This window comes from Lycium barbarum, chromosome 1 (assembly GCF_019175385.1).
Source record: "Lycium barbarum isolate Lr01 chromosome 1, ASM1917538v2, whole genome shotgun sequence".
NCBI lineage: Eukaryota > Viridiplantae > Streptophyta > Magnoliopsida > Solanales > Solanaceae > Lycium > Lycium barbarum.
In genome coordinates this window covers 102,351,098-102,368,501 of record NC_083337.1, presented here as the reverse complement: position 1 = coordinate 102,368,501, position 17,404 = coordinate 102,351,098, and the positions used below count along the sequence as shown (strand labels likewise).

At 34.8% G+C, this 17,404-nt stretch overlaps 2 protein-coding genes across 2 annotated transcripts; both read left to right on the top strand.

The window, feature by feature from the left end:
- Positions 1 to 2,414: 2,414 nt before the first annotated feature.
- On the top strand, positions 2,415 to 3,158 carry LOC132613094 (serine/threonine-protein kinase BLUS1-like). Its single transcript, XM_060327150.1, has one exon. It carries the CDS (start codon positions 2,415 to 2,417, stop codon positions 3,156 to 3,158), a length of 744 nt encoding a protein of 247 aa, XP_060183133.1.
- Positions 3,159 to 9,330: 6,172 nt separating this feature from the next.
- On the top strand, positions 9,331 to 10,386 carry LOC132613089 (serine/threonine-protein kinase BLUS1-like). Its single transcript, XM_060327146.1, has 2 exons — positions 9,331 to 9,949; positions 10,043 to 10,386. Exons 1-2 carry the CDS (start codon positions 9,331 to 9,333, stop codon positions 10,384 to 10,386), a joined length of 963 nt encoding a protein of 320 aa, XP_060183129.1.
- The last annotated feature ends 7,018 nt before the right edge of the window (positions 10,387 to 17,404 follow it).

Here is a 17,404-nt window from a genome sequence, read left to right as displayed (position 1 = left end):
AAATGGTGATTTAGAGGAAGAGATCTATATGACTCAACCTGAAGGTTTTGTGGCCCAGGACAGGAAGATAAAGTATGCAAATTGAGAAAATCCTTGTATGGCCTAAAGCAGGCTCCTAAGCAGTGGTATGAAAAGTTCAATTGCACATTAGTGGCTAATGGTTTTGTTATTAATGCTTCTGATACCTGTGTTTATTCTAAAATAATAGGATCAGATTGTGTGATTATATGTTTATATGTGGATGGCATGTTAATCTTTGGCCCTAATGTGAATGTTGTTAATGAGACTAAGAATTTTTTGTGTTCTAAGTTTGAAATGAAAGACCTTAGAGAAGCAGATGTGATTTTAGGCATTAAAATCAAAAGAACTGTTAATGGCTTTTCTTTGTGTCAGTCTCATTACATTGAGAAGATGTTAAAGAAGTTTGATTATTTTGATGTTGCTCCAGTAAGAACTGCTTATGATCCTAGCATACACTTGAAAAAGAATAAAGAATCCAGTGTTTCTCAAATTGAATATGCTAAGATAGTTGGGAGTGTAATGTTTCTCATGAACTATACTCGGCCTGATATAGCTTATGCTGTTAGTAGATTGAGTAGATATACTCATAATCCCAGTAGTGAACATTGGAATGCTCTTTATCGTTTGTTAAGGTATTTGAGAGGTACTATGGATTGGTGTTTGCATTTTAATAAATTTCCTGCTGTTTTAGAAGGTTTTTGTGATGAAAACTGGGTAACTGACAATGATGAAGTTAGCTCCACTAATGGTTATGTGTTTACTTTGGGTGCAGGTGCTATTTCATGGAAGTCCTCCAAACAGACTTGTATAGTACATTCTACTATGGAGTCTGAGTTTATTGCTCTTGAGTTGGCAGGGCAAGAAGTTGAGTGGTTGAGAAACCTTTTGGCAGATGTGCCATTGTGGGGAAGACAAGCTTCACCAGTCTCCTTACATTGTGACTCACAGGCGGCAATTGGGATTGCTAAGAATAGTGTATACAATGGTAAAAGGAAACATATTCGCATCAGACATGGTGCAGTTAAATAGTTGTTGAAACATGATGTTATCTCCTTGGAATATGTAAAGTCCAAAAGAAATTTGGCGGATCCTTTAACCAAGGGTTTAGCAAGGAAAATGATCCTTGAAACATCGAGGAGGATGTGGCTAAAGCCTATGGATTGAGTTAATATGGTGGATACCCGGTTGTGGTCAAACGAAGCCATATAGGCCATCAATAAACACTAAATTTCCTATCCCTATGGCGTGTAGTAGTGTTTATAAGGTTGAGCTTTTTGCTCTTAATGATTCCATAGCCTTAAGGTGGTCTATGAGATAGACTGGATGGAATCATCTACGTGAGTGTAAAGGTGTGGTCGCCTTTCATGAAAGACTTAGGCGGTCTTTCTAAAGCACTCATTGGACCCAAGGTGTCTGCATGGCCATAAAAGCACTTTTGTGAGTATCGCGGATTTTGCATAAAACTAAGGATATAGTATGTGTTGTGGGGGTCTCAACTCATGTTCATTTAGTTCAAGAGTACTTCACTTTTTGGATATTTGTTGTTGCCTCATTTTTCACTACGTGTTAATTCAAATCGAAATATATTGACACTTAAGTACATGTTCCTTCTTTTGCCCAGAAATTATTCCTATTCTTTATCTTTGCATTAGTGGGGGATTGTGAGAGTTATTATTGCTATTCTAGTCAATTCTATGTTGGTAATGCAAAGCCAAAGTTTCTTTGTGGTTCCTTTTTCCTTACTCATCTTTTCTCTTCTATAAAATGCAAATGTCCCACATAGGTGGAGGAAAGTCTTTCTTTCCTCCTTATATTGATTGTGGGTTATTGGGTTAGTAAATAGGCTAGAACAAGAGATGGGCCTCGCGCACGTGAGAATTGGGCTTCATACGTTTTTCTCCTTCTAGTTTATGGCCAACAGTTTTGTGCCAGTTCTATACTTCCAACCACCAATGCAGGTGTTCGGGAGTTGTTGTGGAACCTTGGGGAGTGTACCGGGCTAAACGATTTGCACCATGGTCGGTCCGAAAATCACTTTCAAGGCTGTGGCTTGCCACTACACAACTGTGATTTAATAATTTGTTTTCTTCTTTTCCTTGTAACTGATCTGTATTGTTTTACTAACAATGGCGAATAATGGCACACATCAAGGTCTAAGACAAATTGAGCAAGGCCGGCCACTTCGCGATATTGTGCCAATTCCAATTTTGAACTACCGCAGATTTGTTTTGGCAAAGTCACTTTGAAGGCCATCAACAAGAACTTGCATGAAAATGAATGTACCGACCTTCAACTTCAAGTTCATACAAGCAACTAATAATACACGTGCTAATTTAATCGGAGTTGATAATTCTTTCACAACTTAAGATTTGTTATGTGTTTCATTGACTTATATGTCTGAAGGATCTCATCGTTATATTCTCTCTAATCGTCGTCCGAATAATAAATTGCGAGAGGATTGCATTGCTGTTGCTCTTAAAGAAGCACTTATTGGTCTACGATTAGTTCATAATACTAAAAGGGTTCATAGGACTTTTAATCAGGGAGATATCTTTGTTCATATTGATGATAATGCTACTGACTCTGGTAGAATCTTGATCAAATTAGCATTTGAGGCATCGGTTTATGATTCCGAAAACATCAATACTAACGAAAATGAACATGAAGAAGCAAGCTCGTCCGCTCCACTTTTGAATGTTAAGGGAATTACCAAATGGGGTGCTGCACCAGAGGCGTTTGAGAGAGATAATGATACAACTACACCAAAATCTGATATCTGGTTGTCGGGAATTACGTCATTGGAATTAGCGTATGGGGATTTACCTGTGAGCAATCGTGAAGAATTGGATTGTATAATCATGAAGTTAAGGGAGAAGAAGAGATTGCCAAGATCACTCGAGAAGCTGTTGAAGAAGAAAGGGATAGTTAAGAAAACGTTGGATTTGTTTAAACGAAAGGTGTTTTTGAAGGAGTTTGAGAGGATGGTTCTGAATTGTCTTTGTGAGGATCTAGAAAAGAGGCCAACTGTTGATGAGATTTTGAATACTCCATTCTTTACTAAGCAAAGGGACATGAAAAAGTTTGAGAAATTTCTGTTTAATGGTAAGAATCCAGGGAAGAGGCCAATTGATAATTGAAGACTTTAATTTCTTGAGCAGTGGAAGATCAAAAAAAGAAATATTAATGATGAATTAGACATTTGCACTGATCATAAGTACTGGGATTAGTAAGAGCAGAAATTTTGGTATATTCAGCAGATTTTGGGATTAACATTGATGTATAGTACTACATGGTTTAGGCATGAAATGCTATGCTTTTTGAGTTTGGGATCATATGGTTCAGTATACAAATGAAATTGAGTTTTTGCTGAATTTGTTATTTGAATTCTCTCTGCTTATGTTTTCTTCTACTCCTAGCTTCTTCTAATAATTTTATTTGGATGATACGTTTGTATGTTCCTATGAAGTTGGTCATTGTTTTTGGATAACAGATTTGTTTATGTAGTATATTGATAATTTTGAATGCCATAATTCTGGTTCTCCAAAATTGAGTTTTTCCAAAAGTAAGCTTAAACCAACAATTTTTTTAACAAAAAAATGTTTCTACTGTCTGGTGGCAGTGACCTGTATATATATGAGAAGTTGCAATAGAAGGAGCTAAGAGTAGACATTCCCTTTCGTTCGACAAAAATGAAAGACTTACTCCTGCTACATACATCTTCCTATGTATACAGCTGAACCTAAAATTGACATGAAAAAGAGTTCTTTGTTACTTAAAGAAGCATCCACAAAAATCTGGCCTAACACCCCTAAGCCTGTTTGGGTAAATCACCATATCTGCCACTTGACTCCCGTCACTAAAACAATCAGAGAGATACATTTTGGTTTGTTCATGCAGAATATCTTGGATAATGAGCTTCAAAGCCTTCTTCAAAATGGGATTTGATTGTAATACATTAATGAACAATATGGGACAAAATAGTAACAACCCAATGCTACTTAATATTTTCTGAAAGTAGGCAGTTTGATATTTTAATCTGCTCTGTATAGGTTGTAGGCTCCTAACCTACTATGTGTTAATTCGAGTTTTAGCAGAAGAGAGCTTAGATTCAAGAAGTGATTATAAATTGAAAGCGAGACATCTACTCAGGGGAAGATGAACGGATTGCTTTGATTATTTCATGGTGTAAGGATTTGTACAGCTTTACTGCCTACTGGATTGGAAAGACACTGGTAATTTGATTGAAAAAAAAACAGATGGAATATAACATCGGGTATATTAATGTTTTGTTCTACGGTTGATTCTGTATATTGGGAGATACACATGAAATTGAGTTTCTGCTGGATTTGTCATTTGGTTCTTTCTCTGCTTATTTTTTATTCTGCTCCTAACTTCTTCTAATGATTTTATTAGGATAATATAATATATACATTTGTACATTATTTTTAACGCCAAATAAAAGACTTACTCCTGCTACATGCAACTGCACCTAACATCAACATATCTAAAACAAAGAGAGATATTAATGCTAATCTGTTGAATGATTTTCATAGCCTTTCCTTGCCGCATTTCAGGGATTATCATGGGAGTCACATATATTCAAGATTAAATAATTCTTTGATAACCATTGTTTTTGTTTCTACCACTATACGTCTAGATGTTGCCAAAAATTTGCTTGTCATATTTCCTTTTTGAACAAAAGATAATTGTGTTCTCCCTAAATAGAACTTTCAAACTAAGCAGTTTAAAGTAAAATTGGGTGTGGTGGTGGGGGGCACAATGATCTTGAAAGGCCAGTGCCGGCTTTATAATTAAGCCACTAAGGCCCCAAATTTTAACAAGGATAAATTATGTGTTAATTTTTCTTCAAACAAATTTGATTATTTATGGTAAAAAGTAACATTTTTAGTAAATTTATATTATTTTATCTCTTTAACCTTTTTAAATAGAATAATTCAAGAAAATGTTTTTTTGCCTTCTGACATTAGATCCGCTAATACTCACATTATTTTATTCTCTTTTACTCCTTTTGTACTCTCTTTCTTAAAATCTCTGATAATTAAAAGTAAGAGTCAATAGACAAAAAGTGTTGAACAAAGTAAATTGCAAATTCTTTTTTTGTTTCTTCGTAGGTTTTCAAGCATTGCAGCAACATATTAAAGTGGGTTAGACCAAGTTATCAACTTCTTGAATCAGATTCTATCGCTCTAGCTCTATTAATTTTATCTAAAATTTGCCAACTTATTGCTTATAAAATTATGTTAACAGTTTTTGTAATGATTGCCTTAGTAGAAGGATGTTTTCAATAATGAAATTCATAAAATTTTACCTAACATGAACAATTGAAAAATAAAATTATTCGAAGATTAAGTAAATTTAGCATTTAAAAGAAGTTAGAAAAATATATTTTGAATAAAATATAAGTATATGAAGTTTGTTTATGTTTTAGGCCTCTAATTAAAGATCGTTTTAGGCCTCAAATTATGTTGAACCGCGCCTGTGGAAGGCCACTTATGAACTTTTTTTCCTTGCTTCCACTAGAGAAGTCATTTTCCTCATTTTTAAGAACTAGTTTTCCTAGAAAAAAAGTTTTTCAAAATATTTTGACCAACCAAACATGAAAAAATTGGAAAAACATTAATTATGGAAAATATTTTCCTCTATTCCAAATACACTCAATTGCTCGTCTGGTTGCATTATTAAGATGTTATTATACCGGCTGAAGTGATTAAAACACCCCTAAATTTGACACGAATTACAACTTCAGTCCCTGAACTATTGTCACACATAAAAACACCCCTGCTCTTGACTAAATAGATTTTAATTCACCCCCGCGTAGACATGCCACGACAAGTGGAATGCACTCGCCGTCCACTTGGCATTTTTGTCCCATGTGTCCTCCACATAGATAAATTGCTTTTTAATAAAAATGTAAAACTGATTCTTTTTTATTAAAAAATGGTAAAATTGATTTTTTTTTAATAAAAAATCTAGAACAATGGAATATTTATTTTAAATTTGAAAAATTAGATTTAAAAAAGAAAAAGCTAAAAAACTAGAGTTTTAATTAAAATATCTGTAATGGATTATTTTTTAAATGAAAACTTGATATTTTTTTTAAAAGTGCCCTAAAAATCCAGATTTTCATGATTCTTTTAAGACATTTCTTTAAAAAAGAACTGGAAAACAGTGGATTAAAACTGGAGTTTTATACAAATATGGAATAATTGATTTTTTTTAAAATGTGGAAAACCCATTTTTTTAAAATAATACCGGAAAATTAGATTATTTTTTAAATCTAGAAAAAATTATCAGTTTTCCACTTTGTTCTTAAAAAATCAGTATTTCAGATTTTAAAAAAGTCTAGGTTTTTAATCAAAAATTTAATTTTCCAGATGTTCTTTTAGAAAAATGGGTTTATTTAGTTTTCCAAATTTTAAAAAAGTCCAGATTTTTAAATAAAAAAAATCAATTTTCTAGATTTTTTAAAAAAACTAACGGGTTTCGCTTTTCAAGATTTTAAAAGTTCCAAATTTATTTTAAAAAAAATGGGTTTTCCATTTTTTTTAAATGAGTTTTTTCTGATTTTAAAATAATATACTTTTTAATGAATTTTTCAAAATTGATTTCTTTTTTAAAAAAAAAAGATGCTGATGTGGAGCCTCCGACGCGCCTGAAAGTTTTTGTGCACACTTGTTGTGCCATGTGACAACACAGGGGTGAATTAAAATTCAGTTAGCCAAAATCAAGGGTATTTTTAAGTGTGATAATAGTTCAGGAACTGAAGTTGCAATTCGTTCCAAGTTTGAGGATATTTTAGTCACTTCAGTCTAGCCTATTATACCTGCATAAACTTCACATTAGCGATCCAATGTTTGGTTACCTTCTGAACTTAGGAGTATATACAAATTAGCATTATATAATATATTGTGTGGTTAGCAATTGTGTTGCCTACATAACTAGGGAGTTGGCTCACCTCCAGTACACCATCAGTCCAGTGTCTTCAGTGCACTTTTAATTTGCTGCCATCTGTCCATTTTTAAATCTAATGGCCATTATTTATTTAACTAAAACAACCCTCCTAACCACGGTTAAACCCCCTAATTGTTTCCTAGATCAGTACTAATTTGGCAAATAAAATAAGCATATGAAAACATTGCTGGGAAATTCTTTCTGGTTGGAAAAATTATTTTTTTACCATGAAAATCATGGAGAAAGGTAGCAAGGATCAGTAAAAACATAGGATTAAATCATCTTGATATTACAAACAACAACCAAAGATCGTGTCAGTAAATGAACAAATTTAATCTAGATCAGTTGATTAACTTGTCTTTCCACATATATTTTCTACTGTCATTGAAGATCAATCTCTATATAATATTAGAGGGATTAAAGTTACGTTAATGAATTTCACAACCACTTTGACAGATTTAAGAGTTAATAGAAGTATTTCAATGTCACGAAAGGTAATTAGCATTAAAAAAAAAATCAAGTTTTAAAATCATGAAAATGAATTTAATGTTTGCTTTTTGCTTGCAAGTCTCCAGGAGCACCAAGATTTCGCCCCTAAATTGATGCTGTCAATGAGGAAAGGAGTTTCACATAATTATGGGGGTTAACCGTAGTTAGGAGGGTTGTTTTAGTTAAATAAATAATGACCATTAGATTTAAAAATGGACAGATGGCAACAAATTAAAAGTGCATTGGACTGATGGTGTACTGAAGGTGAGCCAACTCCCATAACTAGTACATGCATAAATCTATAAACGGAAAAGGGCTAAATATACTCCTGTACTATCGGAAAAGGGCTAAATATACTTCTCGTTATACTTTGGGTCCAAATATACCCTTCCCGTTATACTTTTGGTTTAAATATACCTCTGCTCCATTAAGTTATCCAAAATGGACATCTACTCACATGTGACATTGACATTTTTGGTGAGGTGGACGCCACGTGGCATGCCACCTCACATCCCAACCCATTTTACTTCTCCCTCACCTTCTTCTTCCACCACCTTCCCAACATTACTACTGCTCACGTCCCTGGAATTTGCATTTCTTGGTCCAAATTCATGACTTTCCCCCTTCCCTTCATGACAAACTAATACCACTAAAACATAACTTCCGCTGCAACAAATTTGAATTTAGTTGGAGGAAATTTTGTTTATTCTGAGATAACATTTGGGTAGATTTGTAAACTGGAGTCATTGGACCAGATTAGACCCAGTATAAGCTTAATGTGGATTAGGTTCCATCCAGGGGGGCGTTGATTATACTAGTTGTCACATTATCTATTCCATCTTTTCAACAAATTAGAGCTTGAGGCTAATCCGATTAACTGTAATAAGCATATGCGTCAGTCCACCCAAATCAAGAATTAATCCAATTGGAATTACTCTCCTTCCTTAATTACGGAAGATATATTCAATCAAAAACATATTTTATCTAATTTAAAGTTAAAAGAGGTCTGGATAATTAGTCCAACTTTTAGAGTTGCCTTACAAAAGGTTCCTGGAAGAAAGTTTTTGCAGATAATGCTAAAAAAGATAGCTGGATCCTGCCTATCCTCTACAAGGAGTTCAAGAAGTGAAGGGAGAAAGGAAAATGGATTGGGGTTGTGAGGTGGCATGCCACGTTGCGTCCACCTCACAAAAAATGTCAATGCCACATGTGAGTAGATGTCCACTTTGGACAACTTAACAGAGTAGGGGTATATTTAAACCGAAAGTATAACGGGAAGGGTATATTTGGACTCAAAGTATAACGAGGGGTATATTTAGCCCTTTTTCGATAGTACAGGGGTATATTTGACCCTTTTCCGATCTATAAATTATGTTACGTTGGATGGAAGGTTGAATAAAGATACTGAATAGTAATAGATAGATTAAAACAACTAAAATGACCTTCATGTATTAGATTTAAAAAAATTCAAAAAGTAAACATAACACATATTTTAATCCCTACATTATATATAATTCATGAATTAATAATTTGTGGATAACTTGTCTCTAAACCAAACAAGCCCTAAGCCTTTATGAATATTGTTCCATATTTTGATCCACTAGCATCTCTGAATTAGGATGGAAGACTTGCCCATTTAATTTAACGAAAAGAGGAAAAGTAAAAAGGGAATTAAAAAAAAAACAAAATAAATAAAAAATTATAATAGAGGGCATGTATATAATAACGGTTTCTTGAACCAATTAGGCGCGCAAAATAACTACCCAAAAGGCCAATTACTCTTCAAATCTTCTTCTCTGAAAACCAATCTCAATTTTCTAAATTTCTCATTCTTTGCTCCAAGAAAATATGCAGAATAATCGAGTAAAACTTGGGAAGACCATCATTGATCCATACACTAAAGATATTTACCTTCTGAATAAGGAAATTGGTTCTTATGGATGTTGCCATGTTTACAGAGCTCTGTATTCAAGATGTATGGAGAATGACACACTTGTCCCTTCTGGCCATGTCACTTTGAAGATCATCAACAAGAACTTGCATGAAAGTGACTGTACCGAGCTTCAACGTCAAGTTCATACAAGATTTGAGGCAATTGGAGTCGTGGGAATTGGAGTTGATAATTCTTTCACAACTCAGGATTTGTTATGTGTTTCATTCCCCTATATGTCTGAAGGATCTCTTCGTTACATTCTCTCTGCTCGTACTCCTAACAATAAAAAAATGCCAGAGTATTGCATTGCTATTGTTCTCAGAGAAGCACTTCTTGGTCTACGATTAATTCATAATACTGAAAGGGTTCATAGGACTTTTAATCAGGGAGATATCTTTGTTCATATTGACGATAATGCTACTGACTCTGCCAGAATCTTGATCAAATTAGCATTTGAAGCATTAGTTTACGATCATTCCAAAAACATCAATACTGAAGGAGCCAGTTCGTCCTCTCCGTTTTTGGACGTTAAGGGTATTTCCAAATGGGGTGCTGCACCGGAAGTGTTTGGGAAAGATAATGATACAAGTACACAAAAATCTGATATCTAGCTGTTGGGATTAACAGCACTGGAATTGGCGTATGGGGATTTACCTGTTAGGAATCGTGAAGACTTGAATTGTATAATCACGAAGTTAAGGGAGAAGAAGAGATGGACGATATCACTTGAAAAGCTGCTGAAGAAGAAAGGGATTATCAAGAAAACGTTGGATTCCTATAAACGAAAAGAACAGGTGTTTGCAGAGGAGTTTGAGAAGATGGTTCTGATTTGTCTTCGTGAGGATCCTGAGAAAAGGCCAACTGCTGATCAACTTTTGAATAATCCATTCTTTAGGCAAAGGGATATGAAAAAGTTTGAGCAATTTCTATTGAGTGGTAAGAATCCAGGGAAGAGGCCAATTGATAATTGAAGACTTGAATTTCTTGAGCAGTGGAACATCAAACAAGAAATATTAATTATGAATTAGATATTTGCACTGATCATAATGGCTAGTATTAGTAAGAGCAGAAATTTAGGTATATAGCAGGCTATTCAGCAGACTTTTGGACTATAATTGATGTATATTACTAGCCTTTAGGCATGAAATGCTGTGTTGTTTGAATTTGGGATCATATGGTTTAGTTTGCTCATGAAATTGAATGTCTGTTGGATTTGTCATCTGATTTTTTCTCTTCTTATTTTTGCTTCTGCTCCTAGCTTCTTCTAGTGATTTTATTTGGATAATACGTTTGTATATTCATTTTGGAACGCCAAATAAATTTGAGTTTTTTCAAACGCAAGCTTAAACCAACAAATTTTGTCTTTCAGTTGTTTCTGCCCTCTGGTAGCAGTGACCTGTATATATATGGTAAAACACAGTTACAAGAGGAGGATGGGTCATTTCACAGTCTGTGTCCAGTTGTACCGTACTGATTGATTTTTAGGGCCCAAGGCAATTAGTATTATAGTTATTTTTCCTTGTGGCTACTCAACTCTAGTCCACTGCATCAATCGGCGTCTTGTTTCAAGCAGGCTGATTACTTTCTCAGGCTTTTAGAGTATGAGGCTCATTGAAGGAGTGCTTCAAGTGAATTTGTTAATTTGTAAATCCTGATTTTATTAGGAATCTCATTTTCAGGATATTGTTTTGCTTCACATATATTTTAATCAGGTAACATGGAAATGTCAATTGTTTTATTAGGTTATTTTACTTGCAAACTGAACAAATTTGTTTGAACTAGTATTGTTCACTGTCATCTTGGGTTCATGTTGTCTTGCTTTGGGCTGTAGATCCATTTCTTGACAATTGTGGCCTACTTGACAGCAAACGGATTTCCAGTTATAGTACACCATTTGATCAAACACCTTTCTGTTAGGATCTTGCACTTGGATATTTATAGGTAGCTGTCTAATTATGTCCATTTCAATTTGTGTCATCCTTGCATGCATAACAGATATGGTCAACATTTTTAGTACACTCGTCTGCGTAAAGGCTCCATAATTCGAATCAATGAATCTCTAATTCAGCAATTTAGAGATAGAATAAACAAAAATCACCCAAATAGGGATGGTTTTCAAAAATAAGACTTACTCCTGCTACGTACCTCCCATCTATACAGCTGTACCTAACATTAGGATATGAAAAAGAGTGGTTTGTGTCTTAAAGAAGGCATCTGCAAAATATGTGCAGGGCTTGTTTGTGTAAATCTCCATGATTGAAGATCACAAAATATTATATATATAATCTGCCACTTGGTTCCCCTCACTAAAACAATGAGAGATATTAATGGTTATCTGTTGAATGATTTTCCTGGAAGCCTGCAACTGCCATATTTAGATCTGCCGTTCCTTGCAGAATTTCAGGGATCATCATTCAGGATTACTAATTCTTTGATAACCATTGTATTTGCACCGTTGAACCCCATTCAAGGCAGCCTTAGCTCCTGCATATTTGTTTCTACCACTGTCCGTCTAGCTGTTGTGAAAATGCCATAATTAGCAACTAATTGCCCTCATGACTGCAAGTAGGTTTATGTCTCAGCCTACAGAAAATTCACGTTAATTGAGTTTTTTTGATAAACTGCTCATGCAATCATGCATCTTTAATTTGTCTGTGCAACTAATTACTGTTCTTTTGTACTCACCCTTATGGCATACCAAATCTTATGTAGCTTGGTTTCTCATTAAGCTTTTTGTTTGTTGCATTTTAGATGTTGTAGATGTGCATTGGGGTTTCTTGCATGTTGTTTTCCTGGACCTAGTAGATGAATCCAAACTTAACCATATGTAGAAAAACATTAAAACATGAAAGAATTGTTTCTAGAAGAACTTTCCATGCTGCCTATTTGGAATTCTGGATTGATGTTCGATGGTGTTATATCCCTGCTTTCAATCCTTTCTTTTTCTTCAGTATAAATGGAAACAGTTTGTGTACTTTGATGAGTGATAATGTGATGACCCTGATAATAATATTTGTGAAATAATTGTTTGACATGTGCTTTGTTATTTGAGCTTCATCAATTAGAAAAGCTACCTTGGAAGGAAAAACCAAAAACTGGAAAAACTATGATGCCAATACCCTCTATTCAAGCTAGATAACAAGACAAGAGCTAGCTCTTTCTTAAAGCTATGGTCTCTTTTTCCTTCATTTTCTAGTTTTCGATACTCTTCCTCTATTTCCTCTGATATAATCACACTCCTACAAAGTGGACAACTTGCTTTTACATCCCTCTGCATTAGCCATTTCTCCAAGCAGTTTTCATGAAATATATGCTTGCAGGTAACCAGCTTTCTCCCCTTTTCTCCATGCTCAAATTCTGATAAGCATATTGCACAATCAAGTGACCTTTGATCAAAGATCCCCCCCAAGCTTCTTTTCTTCTAAGCACAAATTTAGAGCTCTTCTTGTTTAACATTTTCTTATACTGTAATTCACGATTGCATATCTACATGAGTTCCGAAAAACAATAGTTGCCAGTATAATGAACCTTAATACTTGAAGAAGCCATGAACAGAACAAAATGGGATACACTTTATAGAAAAGAGAGAAACATCTAGTGAGAGCTGCCATTAGAATTGGCTGAGGTACTATTTACAAGCAGAAGCAATATACATATAATATTGTGGGAGTAGCAAATATTGTCCAGTGATTATAATATAACCCCTTCTTGGAAGATAAGTTAGTATGTAGTGGTTATTTTGTTCATCTAACCTGCTGACTATATTGATGAATCCAAACACACCATACTTATAGAAGCATAAACTATGAAGCAGAGTTTTAGAAAACATTTCCAGGTTGAGTATTTTATTGAACATGAGGCAATTGTCACATGTCTAATGCAATGTGTTATACTATAAATCTAAAATATTATAAAGTCAATGTCAGATTTCTGTTTAGATGAATCGTCTTCATTCAATTTTTCCAATAGAGAGTATATATGCATGTTATATGTAGTACTAAATTATATATATGCATGTTATATGTAGTACTAAATTATGTTCAAATATAGGCATTAAATGGCAAAGTTAGTGGAGTCTTGTTGGGTAATATGTTGTTTGTGGCTCTGTTTACAAATGGCATTGCGTAGTACAATTGGTCCTTTTTCCATTTTTAGGGATCACAAAGTTCAAAGAGGACATAAATATTTAAATAACGTTTACCATTTCATGAGTAATATTTTGAAGTAGTTCAAACGAAAAGTGATTAGTGCTACAAATATGTAAAATGCATATAAGCTATCGACTTTAGTAGAAATTCAAACAGTTAGGTAATAAACCTCAGCCATGGTCTTCCGTTTTCATTCTAAATTTAGGCATGTACATCATTTTTACCAAAACTTGAAAAAGAATCAAGAAAATCTTTCTTTTTCATTATTACGAAATTAAGTAATTAGGCTTCTGTCTTCAATTTGTGGTTTAAAACAACCCATCTATGAACATATGGAAATTTCATAATTGAAAAGGTTTGCTTAATAGCAAATGCTGTATCTAATTCATTTACGGGACCATTCCTGCACAGGAGATTAAATACGATCAAACTTATAAATCTAACCAATCATCCCTAGTCGAGACAATCAAAGGTTAGGGTCAAGTAATAAATTCTCCATCTTTAATCAGAAAAATCTCGACTTCAAATCATGGAAATAAAATCGTCTTTGACAAACAGGTTTTTACTCCTTATGTAGGAATTTAGAAACTTACATACACTCGGTATTTACATCAAATCAGTGAATATTTGACATTAAGAAAAATATATTGGACGTTATCTAAGAAAAAATATTCTCGATCTCCTAATTTATGTGACACTCTTTACTTTTTAGTCAGTCCCAAAAAGACACCTTTCTATATGTGGCAACAATTTTAACTCTAAAGTTCTCATTTTTCTTTTAATGAAATGATTTCTAGCTACAAAAATTTCTTTGATTTGTTTTAGGCCACAAGATTAAAAAATCTTCATTTTTTTTATTAAACTTCATGTCCAGTCAAACACCTCGTATAGGACATGAAAAAGAGTGTTTTGTGTCTTAAAAAAGGCATCTGCAAAATATCTAGTCTAGAACACGCCAAGGCTTGTTTGGTTATTAATCCTTTGATAAGCATTGTATTTGCACCATTGAATCTCAATCAAGGAAGCCTGAACAGATGCATAATTGTTTGTCGTCTAGCAGTTGCCATAATTAGCAACTAATTGCCCTCCCGATCTCTCACAATATCACCTGCTCCACTTCTTCCATCTTTTAACCACCTATTCCCATATGTTCCTATCTCAAATGAAGATGGATTAGGTGTTGCAGAAGATATAAAATGGTGAATTATTAGTTCAACACGGTCAGTGTTGTATAATGTAATCAGAATCTGAGTAGGAAGGTATCAGCAAACCATCAAGGGATGCTTAGTCCAACTGCATTCCTGTTTGAGTCCTGACATGTGGTTCACACAGTAAATTATCTTCTCCATAGTCCTCTGTCATCTCCAAGTAGTCTTACCGTAGTACAATAAATCATTACTATGTTCCTTGAGGTATATTCTACTCGCATACCGCAACATACTTTTAACTGTGACTAAAAATATGTCAATCCTTCCACATCTTGACATAAAGTGGAAACTGGAGACTGAGCATTTTTTGGTTGCTAGACAAGACTTAAATTTGCTGTAAAAAGGTGAGTTTGGGGAGCCCATGCAAATTCAGCTATATTTGATCATTATAGGACGCATAACAAGAAACAACATCAAAGAGAATGTCAAAGACAAACTAGCAATGATTGGGAGGAACAGTCAAAGCAAGCATAAAGAAAATTATCCTCGAGAAGCGTACAGTAATTTGGAAGATTTGACAACAGTCATCTTCTGTATATCACTTATTGCACACACATCAGTTCTAAACTAGCTAGTGCTTGCATAACTTTGTGAAAACTGAAAACTCCTGTCAGATGAAACAAACATTAGCATTCCGGTCCATTTCAGTTCCAGTGTAAGCCATCGAGGAGTCACTGCATACTTTGAATTTTGAGTACTCATCAAAAGAAGGCAAGAATTGAAAAGGGCATGATGAAAAGGAATACGATGAATAACTGAAGTATTAAAAACTACACTTTGTTCCAACTTGAAACAATTCCCTATTTTATTACTACTTTGTTAGTGGTGTTTCTGAAGTAAAACACTGTTCCAGGATATTGTCCACACAACAAAATCTGTCTCTGCTGTAATTGATTGTGTCCCTAAATTCGTATAACACAGCTGGATGAATATTGTGATGACACGTGTCGGTAACAGTGAGTCAGTTCCAAGTCAGCATTCTATGGCTCCATAGGTAATTCAGTTGCACCGGGGGCACGTTATAATTTATGTCCTCGGTGGTCCGTAGGAACAACGTGTTACCGGCTGAAGAGACCAACGATCAACCGTTACAGAAAGACTTTGCACCATCCATGGAATATTAATAAGCATTATTGCTCTCTTTATTGCTGATTACTGCTATGACATTAATTTGTATTATTTATGGGGGCGTGGTTCATAGAATGTGGACCCCTCAGCCCAAGTATAAATAGGGCCTATCTATTCATTGTAAGCACATGAAATCCAAGAGAAATACACATAATACATTCCACACTTGTTTTGTTTTAAGTTCTTATTACTTTAGTTTGGAGTCATCAATGGTCTGATTGGTAGCTTAGCCGGAGTCATTAGCTCAAAGCTCCACCGAGGCTCGGGCTATTCTTAACTTTTGCTTTATTTACATTTCGTTTACATCGATTTAACTGCTTCATTTCTTTACTGGTTACTCTGATCCACGTGTCCTTGACCACAAAAACAAATTCAACTGAACCGTTTTTCAAGTAAACAGTTTGGCGCCCATCTGTCACACCCCGACGAGGGGCATGACGGGCACCCGGCCCTATCGACCGAATACCACCTGGCGTATAATGACATAATCTCAATTCAACTATCCTGGCTTGAAATGTGAGCTCGCTGTAATATAGATAGATACCTGCACGTAGAAAAGGCCCAATACAATAGAAAACATATGCATGACCATTCATTTATATATATATATATATACACGATAGCTAACGAGGCTGCTACAAGTGTCCTCATAATAACATGTAGCCGGCAAGGCTACACATGACATCTACATACATCATACTGTCTATGAGCCTCTAGGAGTGCATATACATAGCATATGAACATAACATATACTAAAAGAGCAAGCCCGGTACAATGACACTTGCTGACGATCCGCTGAAGCTGATAATCCTACTGAAGAGGTCCTCCGCTCTGTCTATCAGGACCTGCAGCACGAAATGTAGCGTCTCGTAGGATGGGACGTCAGTACGGATAAAAGTACTGAGTATGTAAGGCAGGAAGCCCATAACATAAGTGAGACATAGATATAAAAGATTAGAAGCAACCTGAACCAACTGAGGAATCGGGCCTTTCGGAGTGACGTAAGGTCGGTAACCTCTGAATGAATTATGGAATTCGTATCGAATCCAAAGAAATAACTTAATGAGAGTAACCATAATGATATTATGAGAATCTTTTATGAAGCATATCCTTTAGGCATCAATCAACATCTCAACAAGGAACGTTTATATAGGCATTGGAACAAGAATAGAGTGGAGTCATTACAATTATTTGTTCTTAAAAAGTGGAGTCATTACGCTATGCACGCTAGTGATTTCTAGGATTCATGCCAAAGAAAAAGCAGATATCAACACCTTACATACCTTAGTTGTCAAGCCGCCACTCGAAAGAATCCCTTCTTCCGATGCTCGTCCTTCACCCGATCCTATATTGAAAGATATATCCTTAATCATATTCCATCATGTTCATATATCAACTTAGATAAGTTGTATATCGAAGGATGATTCGGGTTACGAGAATTCGTGCAGCATTGCCCCTATATCATCTACTTCCTCCAAATTCCAAAACAAATCCCAATCATCATT

Excerpts from the sequence above, each read along its gene's own strand:
- LOC132613094 (XM_060327150.1), top strand. The coding sequence starts at position 2,415 with ATGTCTGAAGGATCTCATCGTTATATTCTCTCTAATCGTCGTCCGAAT.
- LOC132613089 (XM_060327146.1), top strand. The coding sequence starts at position 9,331 with ATGCAGAATAATCGAGTAAAACTTGGGAAGACCATCATTGATCCATAC. Across the intron at positions 9,950-10,042 it reads TCCGTTTTTGGACGTTAAGG|CACTGGAATTGGCGTATGGG; the intron begins GTATTTCCAAAT and ends TGGGATTAACAG.